The sequence below is a fragment of the Primulina huaijiensis genome, chromosome 8 (genome assembly GCF_012295235.1).
Source record: "Primulina huaijiensis isolate GDHJ02 chromosome 8, ASM1229523v2, whole genome shotgun sequence".
In the NCBI taxonomy this organism is placed as follows: Eukaryota; Viridiplantae; Streptophyta; class Magnoliopsida; order Lamiales; family Gesneriaceae; genus Primulina; species Primulina huaijiensis.
This window is the reverse complement of record NC_133313.1, coordinates 155,199-172,327: the sequence shown is the minus strand read 5'-3', so window position 1 is coordinate 172,327 and position 17,129 is coordinate 155,199. Positions and strand designations below refer to the sequence as shown.

Here is a 17,129-nt window from a genome sequence, read left to right as displayed (position 1 = left end):
ATTGAAAGATGTACAACTCCTCTAGAACTAATACACACCGATCTTGGTGATTTAAAGTTTGTACAAACTGGAGGAGGGAAAAGATACTACGTGACATTCATTGATGATAATACAAGGTACTGTTACGCATATCTTTTGAGGTCGAAAGATGAAGCTCTTGAAGCATTCAAATGTTATAAGACCGAAGTTGAGAATCAACTAGGCAAACAAATAAAGAGGGTTCGAAGCGATAGAGGGGGCGAATACGGAGCACCGTTTGATGAATTCTGCACATCTGTCGGTATAATTCATGAAACGACTGCTCCTTATTCACCACAATCGAATGGCATTGCCGAAAGAAAGAATCGAACTCTAAAAGATATGATGAATGCTACGTTAATAAGTTCAGGACTACCCCAAAACTTGTGGGGGGAAGCAATACTATCGGCTAATTACATCCTGAACAAGATACCCCACAAGAAAAATGACAAGTCACCTTACGAATTGTGGAAAGGTCACAAACCTTCCTACAAGTACCTTAAAGTGTGGGGGTGTCACAAACCTCGGATCGGCGCGCGGGCAGGCGCGCAGATCCGCGCGCAGGTGCGCGCGCCTGCCGAGAGTGGCAGCGCCTGCCGAGCGCAGACGGGCGCGCGCCCCTTCGGCTGTTTTTCATGTCCCTTCGATTTTTCTGATATTTTTTCATTTCCTTGGCATTGTTTGATGATTGTGATCAGTTACCATGGCCAAGGGACATCCCCATGAATGAAAGATCATGTCTCTTCATTTGGAAAACATTAAATATTTGACATTTTGAAAATCAAACAAACATAACATCATTTTGCATCTCCTTCTTCTTCCTTCTGCAAAAAGAGAGAGTTCATTCATTTCCTTGTGAAAGAACTTGAATATTTGAGTGCTCATTATTCAAGAGTTGTAGTTGTATCTTGGGAGAAGATTGCCACAAAACTCAAGCACATTGTGAGGGCAAATTTTCTTAAGGAGAAAGTGTTCAACACTCGCCTCTACAAAGTCATTTCTTTGTTTTCTTCTTGTTTTTCTGTCACATTTTGTATACCCCAACAAACATGGAGTTTTTGATGAACTTACGCACCACTTGTATTATTTTTAATGATAGAATTTCTTTTCCTTGTATTTCAATTATATATCTGAAAGGTAGCATTTTGTTCACACAAATGAGTAACCATTATTATTCTGCAAAACAAATACATACCCTTGTGCCTGCATAAGTGGGTCTTCAAAAGTTGCATGTGGAGCATAGATTTCAAAATCTTGAGGAGTTGCACGGGATGCATAACTGAAACAATTAACAGAAGATCCTTGTAGCAAAGACGACATCAAGTTTTCTAAAGCACTCGAAACTCATCAAGTTTCCAAAACCAACTAGCGGGTACCCGTCTAATCTAAAAATTTCAAGAAACAAAGAACGATCGATGGTGACCAGTACAACACAAAATCATCATTAAGAAGCTTGATTTCTTCAAACTAACTTATGGATAAAACCAGCTATAATAAATCTTGGTTGAGTTGAATTTACATAACACAAAAAATCTTTGGACAAACAGAACGATAAACACTCACAGGTTAAGAATACGAGGGAGAATGATATCAGATACAGTTTTGGACAACCCGGCCCCCTTCATTGCATCTTCACAAAGACATAACATCAAAACATCAGAACTAATACCTAATTTAGACTTCAAAATCAATCGAAAATCAGAGTTCACCTTTTTCCATAACAAATATCTTAGCTAGAAAATTGTAGAATCATACAGCGCGGCCTTTGGTCGAAAAGGATATTAATTGACGAAGAAAATTCGAGTCTCGACATCAGAAGGAAAGAAATGGGACCGAGTGCGTGTATGGTTGGTGGCCATATATAGAGAGACACATATGTATAAAACTTTAACGTGTATGATTGGTGGCCATGTATATAGAGAGACACATATGTATTAAACTTTAATTACATGAACAAAAATTAGAAATGCTTTTGGTTCAAAAAAAAAAGATAGAAATGTTTGGAAGTTTAAAGATCCATGGTATTTGTCTCTAAAATTTTATATACAAAAGTGGGTGGTTATACATTTGTAAACAAAAAAAAAAATGAAAAGAAATGTTTTTAAAATTAAAACTTCACTCATATTAAAAGTTATTTAACATACGAGATTTAACTTTAATTAATTATATATATTACGTTGATAAATTATTTGCATAATGCTTAGAAAGACAATTTTCATGCATTGATCTTCTGCTGTTTTTATGAATGAAAGGGCTGTTAGATTTTCTGCTGTTTGGAACGTTGACTTTGTACTCCAAGATCCTAGCTTTGTTTTTTTATTTTTTCGGCTCGCAGTGATGCTTTCAATTACGAGTTATCACTTACCAGTCCTTGCTCATTGTTTATCAGAAGGTGCCCTCCATGAGCTAAGACATGAATTTCAGCTCATTTAATTAGTGTCCGATGATTTGGGAAACGATAGTACGAGGTTAATGACTCTGAACTATCTTTTCCCATCCATTCTAATTTACTCGATGGATTAAACGTGCTTGCTCTTAGATTTTCATTCATTCCGTTGACACATGCCTAATTGCTCGTGTTACCTTTCTTCCCATTTTCTTGACACACAGGAGGAAGTGAGAAATAGAATATCAACCCTAGGGACAAGTTCGATCCAAGAAACGAGAAATCTGCTTCTTCTCAATGTTGAGAACTGTTTTCTGGCATCCAGATCGTAGCGGAAATTTAAAAATTTTAGATTCAATGTTTGAAACGTTCCTTGGTTGACGTATGCATGATTTATAACATTCGTGGGGCATTTTAGTTTATTTATCTTTGCGTATTTAATGTTGGACACCAAACGAGTCCGGGTTAGCGGAGTTGATCCTTTTTGTAAATCAATATGAATGGGTCTTCCTCCTTTTGATTGCCTAATCAAGTCCATGATCGAATACTAGATTCTTTGTTTAGGTCGCATTAGATATCCTAAACAATTTTTGCATTGAGACTAAATCGCCGGAGTTTCAGAAATGCTGCGACGATGATGACCGTGGAAGTGGCCGTTAAATTTTTCTTCAAAAATCTCAAGTTCCCGAAATCTTAGAGTTAGAGGAGAGGGTGACAATTTTGCGTGCAAAAATTTGTGTTATTTCATATAATCATCAATGAAATATTTATAGACTTTGATTCCTAATCATATCAAGAGTTTTCATCCTATTAGATTCATAATCATGATCTCATTATNAAAGATACAAATCTTGTTCGTATGATGAAAATTGAAAATTTCAAAGATCAAAAAATTTACAAATCCATTTTTTGCAGCTGCTAGTTTTGTGAACTCCTTCACCAAAACAGGCAGTTCAACTCTCCTCACTTAATTAACAATTAAGCTAACTTCCACAACTTTCAATACATGGAACTCACTTATAAACTTCTTTATAAGCAAACAATCTGTTTGATCTCCATCAAACTACAGTAGTCAAATTCATCTCTTTAATCTTAACTATCTCAAAGAGAGTACAAAATCCAATACTTGTGTGACCCTAAATGGTTTAGAGATATAGCTAGTCGTGGGTTCAAAACTTCTTGTGATTCAAAATAACATTTATTTTTATTCGCACTTACCCTAATTAGCCTCATTTTTTCATTAACCCCTTGATCGAGAATATCAAAACTCAAGTCTGATTGCATCCACCGGATCGTGGTAAGAACGTCTAGTAGCATCGCTCATGACACCCAAGATATCACTGATAATGCTTGGAAGAACCTTAAGTTATGGTTAGCGTATAATACGGTCTTTTCATCTCATATATCCTGATCGAATATACAGCCATTAGTATATCGAGAGTTGCATATGAATTCGATAATGATGTTATGTATCTTTGAGTAATAATGATGTCATGGTATGTGTAACTGAGAAAACATCTTTCTAAAATACACACGTCTTACTTTGGCCAAAGATTCCTTACAGATTCTTTACACTATTAATTTACCATATCACATAGGATATCTTCGTCCGGAGACAAACGATGAATCATTGGATACAATATATTGGCTTTTACATATTTCGAAACTACACCCAACATCGCCACCTGATAACCTTCAATGGAGTCGGTAAACGGATCAAAGTGCATGCTAGTAAGTAGAGCCTCCACGTTGTCCCGAGTCAAAGAACTAATGGTTACAACTATAAACACAGACTATTCCACTCGGTAAGTGATAACCAATTGGACAATTCAAAGGATGGTTGTTCATTGCTTCATCAAATGGTCATTCATCTGTATGAATGGACATCTTCATGCACTTGCAAATAAAACATGACGTTTACATTACAGACATTAGTCTCAAGTTCAAGCATCTTTTATTCTTATTTTAGGCGATTGATTCGACTAGAAATCTGTTTAGAATATAAAGTACACTTTCTAATAAGTTTAATGATCTTACGTTGAGAGGCAGACCTCATGATACCTATATTGTATTTGAAGGTTTTATCTATACAGTTTGTATAGATATACAGATAAAATAAATGTCTTAATTGGATAAAACTGCAAAATATTATTAAAATAAATATTATTTTGACATAAAAATCGATAAAACTCAAGCCACAAGTTGACTCGCTGAACACCTACTCTAATACTCAAATAGCTGAAATCGACAAGTTTAGAAAGCCGAAACGTGCAATGTAAGACCCTGTACTACCTAATTACTCATTGTATACACTACTCAAGTAAAACTTGTAACTGACTACCTGACAAGACTCATTGGATTCATCACTATTTTGAGATTCTGAAGGTTTCTTAACACTTGGGACAACTGGAAGGTCCTTTTGGCATAGGAATGTGATCAGCAATATGAATCAATTTATAGGAAAGTAGTTTAAACCCATCTATGATCTCTATCTCAATTATGATGACCTTGACATCATTCTTCACAATTTATAAATTCATTCAAGCCTTTAGCCAGGCTTTCAAGACCGTATTCTTACATTGTCAGCTCTGATAGTTTAAATTGAATGAGATTACGGCCCTCGCGACTTTGTTGAATTGTGGCAGCGTCGAAGCACTTGGTAATCACCTAATGGCATCACGACTAGAAGAAAAAAGAATAAGAGATGATGCAGCTCGTGAAGAGGCACAAAAGAAAAGAAAAGGCTCTAATGGAAGAAAAATTACGTCAAGAAAGGATCGAAGCTGAAAATGAGGTTTTTTCATCATTTAAATATATTTTTTTGTAAGCATAATGCATGCTATGCTTAAATTAAATTATTTCTCTCTGTTATGGCAACTAGTCAGTTTTATCGATTGAATTGATAAAATGAAACGGATTTGACAGTCATTCATACATATATGGTTTTTTTGTCCACTGATATCGTGTCACTTGGTTCTTTTGTATAAACCGTAAAATGAGAACAAAATTTTAATAAATGAAAATTGTTTAGATATTTTTATGACTTGGTATTGTCTCCCATATCTTGTCACGATGTTAGCATAAATCTACTCTGATAGTTTTCAATCATTGGAAAATTGCTCGGATAATTGTACTCGGAATGATGGAATTGGATTCATTAGATTTACCAAAAAATTGGTCGTAGCAAGGGTTATGTGCATATGTATCCATATCCACCATTTGTTTTACGTCTTAAATAGCTGCTTTTTATATGGTATTTTTTAATCAAACTGGAATACCTAAAGCTGTTGGATAAGCTAGCTGTAGAAGACAATAAACAAACCGATGAGCAAGCTGCCGAAGCAGCTACTACCGAACATACTTGTCTAAAGCATACGAGGGCTGGGGAAGTCTCTCCAGTATCAAAAGCCCAATGAGGTTGTGGGTCAGCGCTGATTCCGTCAATAGTTTGAGGACACTTGAGTTTCAATTCAAGTCTTCTTAATTCCCTGAGATTTATAAGCATGCCTTTCGAGTCTTTTCTCGAAGCTTTCAATGACTCAAATGATTAGTAAATAGTGCAATTGTTCCACGTAACATGACCTTTATATTAACTTTATTATGTAAGTTTTATAAAATTATTTTTAGAGTTAAATATGTATTTCATATAATTATACATTTATTTTAATCTTGTCGCTGCTCTGTTCCCAGAGAAGAAGTGCGACATTATACATAAGCAGGTCATGGAGCTAAAAAGTGGCATATCCGCACCAAATATCGGTGATACAAACCTCACTACACAATAATAATACAACACAAGTCATTAACTAGACTTATTACACGCCGAATGCTTCATGAGACGTTTTTATTAGCTTCATTCTGTAGGAAAAAGAATCTTACAAAAGGAACAGAGAACCCTCCTGCGGCACTGAGATTATACATATCGGTAACTTATCAAACTGCAGAGAATAGTGGCAACATCGAAAAGCAAGGACAGCATCGATCAAAAGTCTACTACCGCTTCGGCTCATTTAAGGTCTTCCCCTCGAAAAATTCACCAAGCATGTGTTCAAGATCCTCCGGTGTGTATCTGATGTACTTCTGGGCATTCTTACCATTCTCAACCAAAGGCCTGTTAAATGTCAAAAAGGGTTTTATCCGTTTCACCAGAATATTTATTGCTTTTGAGAAAAAAAAAAAGTTGAGTAAATTGTTCATCTATATTGATATTCCTTGTAGTTTGACTCTGGCGCACTGGCGTACTTTAATGTATAAATTATCGCAAATGCTACCTCCGTTAAGTAAAACAAAGAATGATACTTAAGGTCCTCATTATTCAAGGGGGTGCTTATTTAATTACTCAACATCTCAAGGAGTGCAGTTATGCTAACTATATTGCTTACATCGATACGCACGGTTAACAAGCTCCTACGAAGTTTCAATATTACGAACTGCACATTTAATCGAAATAACCATAACTTTGTCTGTTAAGGACATGAGATGTCCTATTTACTCAAACCCCAGGTGATCTTGGTTACAGTAGTTTTGAGCAATTGATATTTGATATCACTATGTTACGCAACTTGCCTTCTCATTTTGTGTTTGACCAGATATTTTACACGGTATAGAAAATATGGAGAAGGATAATTTCAGATTTCTAGCATAACGAATGGATGGTTAAATCACAAGTGAAGTGCAGACATACCCAAACCGTTTAATGAAAGATCGATACGCCGGGAGCAAGACTTCAGCAACAGCAAGCCTAAGAGATTCTCGGAGTTCAGTGTCTGGAACGGTCCATTGAGACTGTTTTTGATGAAGTTCTTCAAATTGGATATTAAATGTTTTCAATCTAGATCATAAACATTAATTTAGTCAAATGAGTCATGGCACATCTAAAAAATTTAACAGCTAAAAGAGAACATTGTCACTATTTGAAACCTCGTATAATACCTGTCTTTGATAATTGCCCGAGAAACTCCGCTACTGTTTCCTCCATCGACGCTGACAGAACTGCCACCACCAGAGGATGTCAAGCCTTGAACAGATAGACACTGCAGAATCTGTTGGAAAAAACGTAGGTTCACAAACTATCCCCTATGACATTGTTTTGTAAGAAAACAGTCAATCGACAGGGTTCAGACGGACACCAATCGGTACATATATAGCTGAAACTCAAGTACATAGAGGGGGATAGAACCTTACCACTAGCATAATACAAATATAAATAAAACCAGATAATTCATAATGTGGATGGACAAAGTAACAAGAAAAGATGAACCAGGGGATGAAGGACAACGATATTAAACCTACTCATGGTTATGCACAGGGATGTAAACGAATTCAGCAATTTCGCGAACTTTTCGAGCAGGCTCGACAAATATTTGATTTGTATTCGAACTTATTGAACTCAAGCAGAACTCGAACATTTTCGAATTTTTTTCGAGCTGAACTCGAGACTAAATTATTTTGCTGAATAGTTTGTGAGCTGCTGCTTGCGAACCTTAATATTTTATTATCATAATATTATTATATATTAAATATTATACATTTCGAGTCTTTCAGATTTTTCGAGTTTTCGAAGATTCGTTCTCGAACCTTAATGTCTGGGAAATAGTTCAAATATCTCGCGAATATGTTCGAACATTTCGAGCCGAACTTGAACACAAACATCATTTCAAGCCGAATTCGAGCAAACAAAATTAAAATTTCGAGCTTGCAATCGAGCTCAAACTCGAATATACTTAATTCGAGCCCAATTCAAGCCTTAAAACTTTAGTAATATTTGACTCGATTCGATTCGTTTACACCCCTAGTTATGGCCCCAAGCCTCACAATCAATCTTCCGACTGAAATGCCTCATAATCTATCATTTCAATTATAACAATATACATAGATATCTCCTTGCGAGAATGATACCACAGAAATTTCAGCTTTAGCATCAGCATTATTATGCATGAAATAATCCATTTATGATAATATTGAAATTTCTGAGGCAACTAAATATCAAATGCCTACCAAGAGTGGCATAAGCTTATGAATTACACAATGATCTTGACTTCTACGAAAAGGGAAATGTTTCCAGGATCATTTTGAGGTAATGTAATAGTTAACCTAAATTTCTGAGGCAACTAAGTAGAATCACATCATAGTGTTAAATTATTTTAAAACTTTAGAATAATACCCCTGACTTAAAACATAGTATGATAATAGAGTATTTACGGGAATTGGTGAAAGTTTTAATGTAATGGTTATAACTGGAGATGTGAAAAGTTGAAAATTATGTTGAGAAGAGAAAAAAAACAAAATAATATTATTTTATTTTATTTTATTTTGGAAAATAAAAAATATTTCTGGTTAGTAAACCAAAAAAGCCCAGAAGTCCTGACAATAAACATGAAATCAAAATGGAAAATATTGGTTAACAAAGGCCACTTTAAAGAAACAAGACCTTTGCCCATGCAATCCTCTTATATTGGTTTGCATGTTGCTGCACAATTCTCCGATGTCTTTGAACCCAGTCATCCCCCAACAAGTCTTTGGCTTCAGACCTAATAGAAGCCACAATATAAAAGATCTATTTTAACAAAGCACAAACAAGTAGCAATTCATAAAAAATGAGCATTTCCTTGCCTTCTGACCGATCTGACCATATAATGAATGTTGTTCATAAGAAACAAATGAGTCAGAGAGACATCTTTATACTGCTTAGATTTTCCATCCAAGTTGGTTTGAAGAGCCTGCATGATTCGCATTGTAACAGCTGCAAGCTGAGAATGAGAGTCGTCTCCGCTTACAAATTCTTGAAAAAGCTGCTTCAATGTTGATTGATAGCTGAAAAATTAAGGGAGAACATAAAGAAGTAACAGGCATTTAAATGCAGAACGACATACCTACCACACCAGTGATATCATCAGTCTTTCGTATTGTTCCAAGTCAAGACATTTTTAGAAAATCACAATAGATTTCAACGCAGACAAGTTGACATAATTAGTAATAATATTTGATAAGCAAAGAGATTCAGCTGACAATCACACAAACACAAACAAATACGCATATGAAGCTCTTAAAACTTTTTCTTGGTATGAGCTCCAAGAACTTCTTACTTGCAATAAGAACCATATAAGAAAAAGAAAGTAAATTTGCTTTGCCGTATTATATTCACTATGTAAAAGTCATTGTAGCTAGTGACTTTGATGTTATATTAACTGTCCGAAGAAATTATCTCAGCAAATAATCTATCATCAACATCAAGAGAAAAACACATGTTTCTCATGCAAACATGGTGAACTAAATGGTCCAGTCTCTCAACGAGTATATAAAGTTGCACACAATCCACATGCGAGAATGTAGACTTGTAGACTCTGTTCTTGTTTGTTTATGGCTGATATTCCTAAGTTTTTTTTTTTTTTTTTTATAAGAAACTAACATATTAATAATAAATATGAAAGTTTTACAATGCGAAGTGGATGAGTGATCCACGATCCTCAAATAGAATTTAAATCTAGGATCAATTCAAGAACAAATAAAACACCAATCCCTAACGATATTCCTAAGTTTTAAATTGCAATCTCAGAAAAGAAGGGTTTAAATGGAACAAAAGTGGTAAATGAGATCTAATTCAAAAGCATGAAGTAAAAAAGCAAGGAAAGAGCTAGTTGACTTACTCAAACAAGAATTTCACGTAGTTAATCACATAACTTGTCAATGGATGGACAGTTCCATCTGCAACTGCAGTTTTTGTGGCATCTTTCTCAACTGCTTCTTCAAAGTCACCAAATGTCTCTTGGGCAGTTTGAGCAAGCCGCTTTGTCAATCCCAAGGCAGATTCTCTAATTTCACTACAAGATTTACCTCTGAAAAGTGCCTCAATCTGCCGAAATGCAATAACATTGACTTCGATTCAAATGCCTTTCTAAATATTAAAATTGTGATTGAACCTTAAATAAAACTAAAGAAAACTGATGTAGCAAATAATAGTGGCCGTCATGATGGTAAGGAATGAGTTTATATAGATGTGTCTAGCCAATAGAGAAGTTTGTATTTCATAGTCAACGTGACTATGTAACAAACAAATAACTGTATCTTCTAAGGAAATAAATAATAAAGCAAGAAGCTCCTGTCCCCTTCAATCACATTCAGTAAATATGAGTATAATAACTTGGAAGGGACTGCGCCAAACTTTCTGCATTTCCCATCAACACCCACATCTCACCTACAGACCTAGAACAATTGGTATTCAAGAGGAAAGATGTTGCACTTTTTCAATAGAGAAAGTAATTCTTGGGGGTACCGTATCCTTATGAAGTTTAGGACTGATTGACCATCTCAATAAACAACTACTAGATAACAAAATAATAGCAAGAAATACTGTCAAATTTAAGTAAAGACCAGAAATTGAAAAACAACAGTCATGTGAATGTTAAATGGGCAAATTAGAGATCATCCACCAGCATGGTTCCCCCGTTTCTGAAAGAAAATTTGTACTTAAAAAGGAATTTCCCCATACCTCAGAGTGAAGTTCTCGCATTATTTCATACATATCTAAAAGCACAAATAACTTTTCAGGGGATCTCTTGCTTTTGGCAATCGCATCTCCAAAGCTAAGTAGCACCGCAACACTTCCATTGGTAACTTCAGCAAAACATTGATCCATGAGATAATCAAATCCCACAAAAATTTGGTCACAAACTTTACGCTCTCCAGCAAACAACAATTTGACCTGCTTGGTCATGATTAGTTTAATCCTTGAACCAAAATCTAATCAGACCATGAGTTGCATCATTAATAAGGAAAACCTACTGCAATCCGCATAAAATGAATCCAATTCCCAATCTTAGCTTCCAAAACTTCCCACTGCATCTTTTGTACATCATCTTTGCTAAGCTTTTCCACCCCCAATTTCTGGAGACTTTCTTCCAAGACTGGAGAACGGATGTCCCTACAGAGAAGAACTAGTAAAACTTGAAGAACTGGTATAGTTTTATACAATGAGAAAATAAGAACAATAGTTCACATCGAAAGAATTTAAAATCAATTCCCACACATATCTGATGCTTAGTTGCTATACAATATCCATTTAAAGCATAGCATAGTACAGTAGCAGTTTTCCTGCACAAGATGGATGTGAAAGTTAAATGGTTATTGCAAGCGCTCACGACATGAATTGGATCAGCTCAGAAAGCTTTGTTGGTTCAGACTTCACCCCAGGAGTGAACTTCGAACTAGAAACATGATTAATCCCTAAATATTTTGAAAATCACCGTTGTTAATGTGGTCCTACACTCCTACCTTTATTGTTTCTACAAGGAACTCGGAAAGAAACATGAAATCATCGAGGGTTCTTCCCTTTCAAATTAAAGTTGTTCTCAACCCGGACCAAGAACTGTCACAAAGGGACCAGTGTTGAGTTCAAGCCACTCAGGTGAAGTGGTCTGGGACAAGCGAGCCATGGAAAATATAGTTTTTGCCAAAATCAAAGCACAAAGATGGCTAGCAGCCAACCATTTATTCATATCTGGATGATAAGGTTCGTACAACATATCTCCTGAATTCAAGTCACATTATGTCTTCACACGTGAAAAATAGTGTAAAGATGGTAACACACTATCGCAACTGAGAACCTGCAGTTGGACATCTAATTGCAAGAATAGAACAAATAAAAACACAGGAACACTTGCCGGAAAAGAAGCTCGGTTCCTTCAGAAAATTAAAAGAGTTCATAAAGAAAAGGGAAAGCACGGTTGAAAAAATGGGAGGCAAAGAATCAGAGTCGGTTCACATTGAAGTGGAATGCAACCACAAATTAATGCATCATGAACTTCCACCTCACAAACATTTTTGTCCCCAATCTCCCGAATCAAACTCATGAATAACAGGCATTTCTTATTATTATTCCGAATAAAGACACAAGTTGTTCTGCACAATAGCTTGAACCAGGGACTTGAAATTACAGGGTTCACTGGATTTGTATCATAATTTAGCTGTTCAGTTTATGAATGAGCTTTGTAATATGATTGATATTTTTTCAACAAATTGATATTATCATGTCAATGACTACTAGAAATTATAACTCCACAGGCATCACTGAGTACCACCAAACTGATCTAGTGTATACCGAGTATTGCAAGAAAATATTAATAGCGTTACAGCATTTGTCCAAAGGCCAAACAGATTAGACAAACCAAACACTGAAATAGCAAAGTCTGACCATATAATGATTCACTCTTCAACCTCCAACCGATTTAAAAGTTTCTTATAATTGCCAATAAGGTCTTCTGAAAGAAGAACAAAATTGCTTGTTATCGTATGGCTCCTGTATGGAAAACAGATGGATTTACCGGTATATTCTCTGTAACTGTTGTTGATTCCCAGCTTGAACCATCTGTTGGGCTAAATCATGCAACAGGGGCAAAATTCGAGGGGGAATTAGGGTTGGCGTCGTGTATGCCGAATTTTCTGTGCCATTGTTATGATGTTCCGAATGGCTTTTGGATGATGGAGTCTTGCCACTGGAATCTCCAGGTGATCCTGATGATGGCCTCATAGAATTTGGGAGGCACTCAAAAAGTCGTTCAGGTTCAACAGGTTTGCTGGAAAGAAGAAAAAATCAAATTAGAGAATATAAAACAAAATTATATGGCAGGTATAGAGCTATACTGGTCCATTTATAACAAGCGATTCTACATAAATTAACCAACTCAAATAGTCAAAATTCTAAGATGTAAGGGGAAAAATGGAAAAGCTAATGAAGTCTAACAAGTCCATGTCATCAGAGAAAAAATCAACAAATCATACATATATAGNCCCTGCCCTCGCTCTCTCTCGCTTTGTGTGTGTGTGTGTGTGTGTGTGTGTGCCTCTCTGTCTCTATCTTATAACATGTGTGATAAAGATTAATCAATCTTGTTTTTTCTTTCAAAAACAGCTATTCACAAAATACAAACAATCCATCCCAAGAGGGGTAGAATAATGAAATAAGTCAGAGTCCATTTGGAAAACTTACAGACCCAAAAATGATTGACAAAATAAGCTCTCGTAAAAAAATAACCAATAAAATCCTCTAATCTAACACCCATTTTCAACCTATCAGTATAGTTCCACAGAGAATGAGAAGCAAACCTGTAGTATGACAAAAGTTGCTTAAACTCCTCTTCCAGCTTTGAGATTGCCTTTGAAAGTAAATTGTTTGTATGATTGATCACTCCATCACTACTCTTGAAGCTTTTGTTGTTGCTGAAAAATTGAATGTTATTCCTAAGTTGCTCAATTGCTTGAAGATAACTTTCCAGATCCTCATTTGGCCCTTTAAGTATTTTTGCTTCAGCCTAAACAGAATCGATGACAACAATATGAATAGATGTCACCAAAAATAAAGAGAAATGAACATAAACGTTTGTTGAAACATTGTCTCCAGTAAAAAAAGGGGAAATTGGATTATATTTCTAAATCGCTTGCTCCTTAGAGCCGGTTGACATTAACAAGATACAGATGACTGACAAAGCAGTTGTAATGTAACAATATTGTCAGATGATCCAAAAGTTAGCCGCTAAGAAGCATAAGTTCTCAGCTCATAAGCAACTGATCTACACTCCACCTGGAATATTCTTGCACAACTGGAATATAACAAATACATATACGGGCATTACGCTTCAAGAAGGTATCATTGATCACAACAAATTGTAGAAAACACAACCAATCCATTATTCTATTTCTCAATGGCCAACTTGAAGAGTATTTTAATAATTGGATTCTAGTGCTTATTTCAAATTAATCCATCAGTCATTTTCTGTATTGAACTCAATAGTGGTAAATTATAACACCAACACCAAGACACCTTTACATGAACACCTTTCGAAATTAGTTTAACCTTATAGAAACTCTTCCAATGTCATCATATTTACGTGATCAAACTAAACCTCTTCACAAAAAATAAAAAAAAATAAAAAAAACAAAGAATCTCAATCAGAAACACCGAGATTCAAGTCAGAGTATGTGTCAACCACGCCAAGTAGAATAGTTCATGATCACATACAATTGAAGGTTAAAAGAGACCTTAAACATGTCAAGCGCCGAAAGTAAGAAGGAAAAAACATACAAATTAACACCGAATTGAGAAACTTCAGAAGGAAATTAGTTAAATTTACAGTATTGAATTCAGGATACAGAAACCAAGCTAGGTGGAACCAAGCTAGATCTATGGTTTGGACAGAAATTGGAGAACCGAAAATGACAAAACTAATATCTAGAATATTATCAACCCTTAAATGAGCCATGACATTTAAAAATGAAATAATATATCTTATGCATTATATTATATTAAATAATTATGCCTAAAAACGACCCCACAGTTCGACTGTTGTTGACCCTACAAAAGAAATAGATATGCATAAGGTGGATGCTCGAGAACCTGACGCCTGACGGCCATATCTTCTCGTAATATGAACAATTCATCGTGAATGCTCATGCACTTTTTAACTTGATTTTGACCTAACAGTTAGATTTTGGTTGACCCTACGAACAAAGTTAGATACCCATAAGGCGGATGCTGGAGAACCTGAAGCTCAACTTCCACTTAAGATGCACCACCCTCCCTCTCTCGCTTGTAAACTTTCTAAATTTCTTCTCTAATCTCCTTCATTCAGTGGTGAGCAGCACGTTTTTAATTTTTCCTTTTTTTTACGTAACCTAATAAGGAACTACTGTTGTGAAGTCTGTGTCCCTGCCCCATTCTATTTTTTCCATCTACAGATTTCTATTTTATGATAACTAGAAAAACCTAAGTAATTATCGATTTCATGTCATCCAGAAAAGGTATGCAATGCCTATAATAAGACTGATGCAGCCAGTAACTTTAAAGACATCCAACTCTTATACAGAAATGTCTCTGGTGTACTTTGTCAAACCAAGCGGCAAAAATTCTGAGTAACCTATCTCATTTTACAGTACCAAAAGATGTAAATAGAGATGATCATCAGAATATCAGTGTCTTAACATTATTTGAAAAAGAGTTCTTACTTGGCGTGAAACATCAAATTGAGCCAATATGACTTCAGCAGCCTTCAAAGTTTTATCAATGTTTTCATGAGCTCTCCGAATAGCGTGTGTTCTAATCTGAAAAAGGTAAAGTGAGTACCAAATACAGAATAAGGAGAGACAAAAACGTAAAGAATGTGATTCCAAGTTCCAACAATGGACAATTTGGAAATGGCAGCTATTCATCAAAAAGAACAAAATATCAGTAACTTACTAATTCATTCTTCATGCTTCTCATGGTTGCGTGAATCGCAAAAGCTAAGAAACCAATTATGGAAACCACTCTAAACATTATAAATTTTTAAGGTTCCTACTCAACTGTGCTTCATTATTTGTGCAACAACTAATGAAATGCAATTTTTAAATGTTTCCATCTAATATTGTTTTGCCAAAAGTAGCAGAAAGCATATCAAAAGTTCAAAACTTGAGTAACTAAACCGGAATTTTTCTTCTAGTGAGAAGTTTCCAAATTTTTGTCTCCCAAAACATCCCCGTAGAACTACCTTATCAGTAAAACTTAAGAACCATGGAATTCAAAAGAAAATATGATTGGTCCAAACCTAAAATGAATACTCAGACAAGATCGGGAGATCTTAATTTAAAATGAACAAAATTGAAACTAATAAGAGGAATTATAAGTAAACATGTATATGTGTATGACACTAAAGAAGCAGCTTATACGATTTGGTTCTCTTAGCTGCCCCTGAGTGATCTTATTCAGACATACATTCCGGGTCTCATTGTCATTTAATCGTCAAATTGATCAACCAGTGAATTTGACGCAGGGGTGGAGATCAGTATAAGAAAGAACTGAGAGCCAGTAAACTAAAATTAGTAACTTAAACCGGGAAAATCCATAAATAGAAATTCAAACTTTGAATTTATAAGAGATAATGCATTAAAAGAACTCAGAAAAAACCTTTCAAAATGAAAGTTAGAATCTTAGAGATGAGGAAAAAATCTACTTCGCAGCCATTTCTGAAGTTTCTTAAGAGTGAAAATAAAGCTTTGATTTCTTCATTGCCCCCAAACAACCTTCTTTTGAAACTGGGAAATTTTTTACTTTCCAAAAAACAGAAGAAAAACTGAGAAAGATTAATGAAAAAAACAGATCAAGAAATCAAATTTCAACCCATTTTCTCCAAGTCACTCTAAAGATCAAAACTTTAATTGCATCCCATCAAATTTCCAGTTTTCTCTCAAGATCCATACATAATGTACAAAAGAAAAGATTGTTACTTGAGTGGGGCGCATAGCAGTTTCAAGAGCGGAGAGGCGGTGGTCAAAGGAGCCCAAAATGGAGACCATGTTGTCTGTGATGGATTGGTTCTTCACCAGAGCCTCTCTCATCTGTGCTGCTCTTTCACTCAAAGCATCCACTCCGTCGGCGCTGCCGCCTTTTCTGGACGGAATTCCCATCTCTTACTGTTTGTTTGTACGGTGGATGTCTTGTCGGAAGAAAAACAAAAAACTATGGAGAGAGAGAGTTCCACGGTCAGACAGATGTACATGGAAAAGTGAAGAGAAAATAAATTTGTTTTTTTTAAAAAAAAAAAACTAATTTTTGAAGTCATAATTTTGAGATTTGAGGTAAAAATGATGGGTTTAGACAAAACCAAAATATTATTAAATATAAATTTGAAATTTACGATGTTTTTTATGAGAATCCGATCTAATTGAAGATTAATACAATTTTCATTTTGTTCGGAAA

At 35.3% G+C, this 17,129-nt stretch overlaps 2 protein-coding genes across 2 annotated transcripts in view; both read right to left on the bottom strand.

Moving 5' to 3' along the window:
* LOC140982443 (uncharacterized) overlaps positions 1-1,887 on the bottom strand; it is a 10,706-nt gene extending 8,819 nt beyond the window's left edge. The window contains exons 1-3 of the mRNA XM_073448949.1: positions 1,728-1,887; positions 1,582-1,648; positions 1,214-1,297 (exon numbers count right to left, since the gene is read on the bottom strand). Of these exons, the coding sequence (XP_073305050.1) occupies positions 1,214-1,297; positions 1,582-1,648; positions 1,728-1,737 (161 nt within the window). The 5' untranslated portion in view covers positions 1,738-1,887. The remainder of the gene's footprint in view (positions 1-1,213; positions 1,298-1,581; positions 1,649-1,727) is intronic.
* A 4,237-nt stretch (positions 1,888-6,124) lies between these two features.
* Positions 6,125-16,935, bottom strand: LOC140982554 (exocyst complex component EXO70A1-like). Its single transcript, XM_073449112.1, has 12 exons — positions 16,658-16,935; positions 15,401-15,496; positions 13,505-13,710; positions 12,724-12,975; positions 11,186-11,324; positions 10,893-11,105; positions 10,051-10,256; positions 9,017-9,217; positions 8,835-8,934; positions 7,337-7,446; positions 7,089-7,235; positions 6,125-6,515 (listed from the first exon to the last, which is right to left on the bottom strand). The coding sequence occupies exons 1-12, from the start codon at positions 16,835-16,837 to the stop codon at positions 6,398-6,400; spliced, it is 1,968 nt and encodes a 655-aa protein (XP_073305213.1). The 5' UTR covers positions 16,838-16,935; the 3' UTR covers positions 6,125-6,397.
* Positions 16,936-17,129: the final 194 nt, after the last annotated feature.

Excerpts from the sequence above, each read along its gene's own strand:
- LOC140982554 (XM_073449112.1), bottom strand. The coding sequence starts at position 16,837 with ATGGGAATTCCGTCCAGAAAAGGCGGCAGCGCCGACGGAGTGGATGCT. Across the intron at positions 10,257-10,892 it reads TGCGAGAACTTCACTCTGAG|ATTGAGGCACTTTTCAGAGG; the intron begins GTATGGGGAAAT and ends GCATTTCGGCAG. Across the intron at positions 7,236-7,336 it reads CGGGCAATTATCAAAGACAG|ATTGAAAACATTTAATATCC; the intron begins GTATTATACGAG and ends TTTATGATCTAG.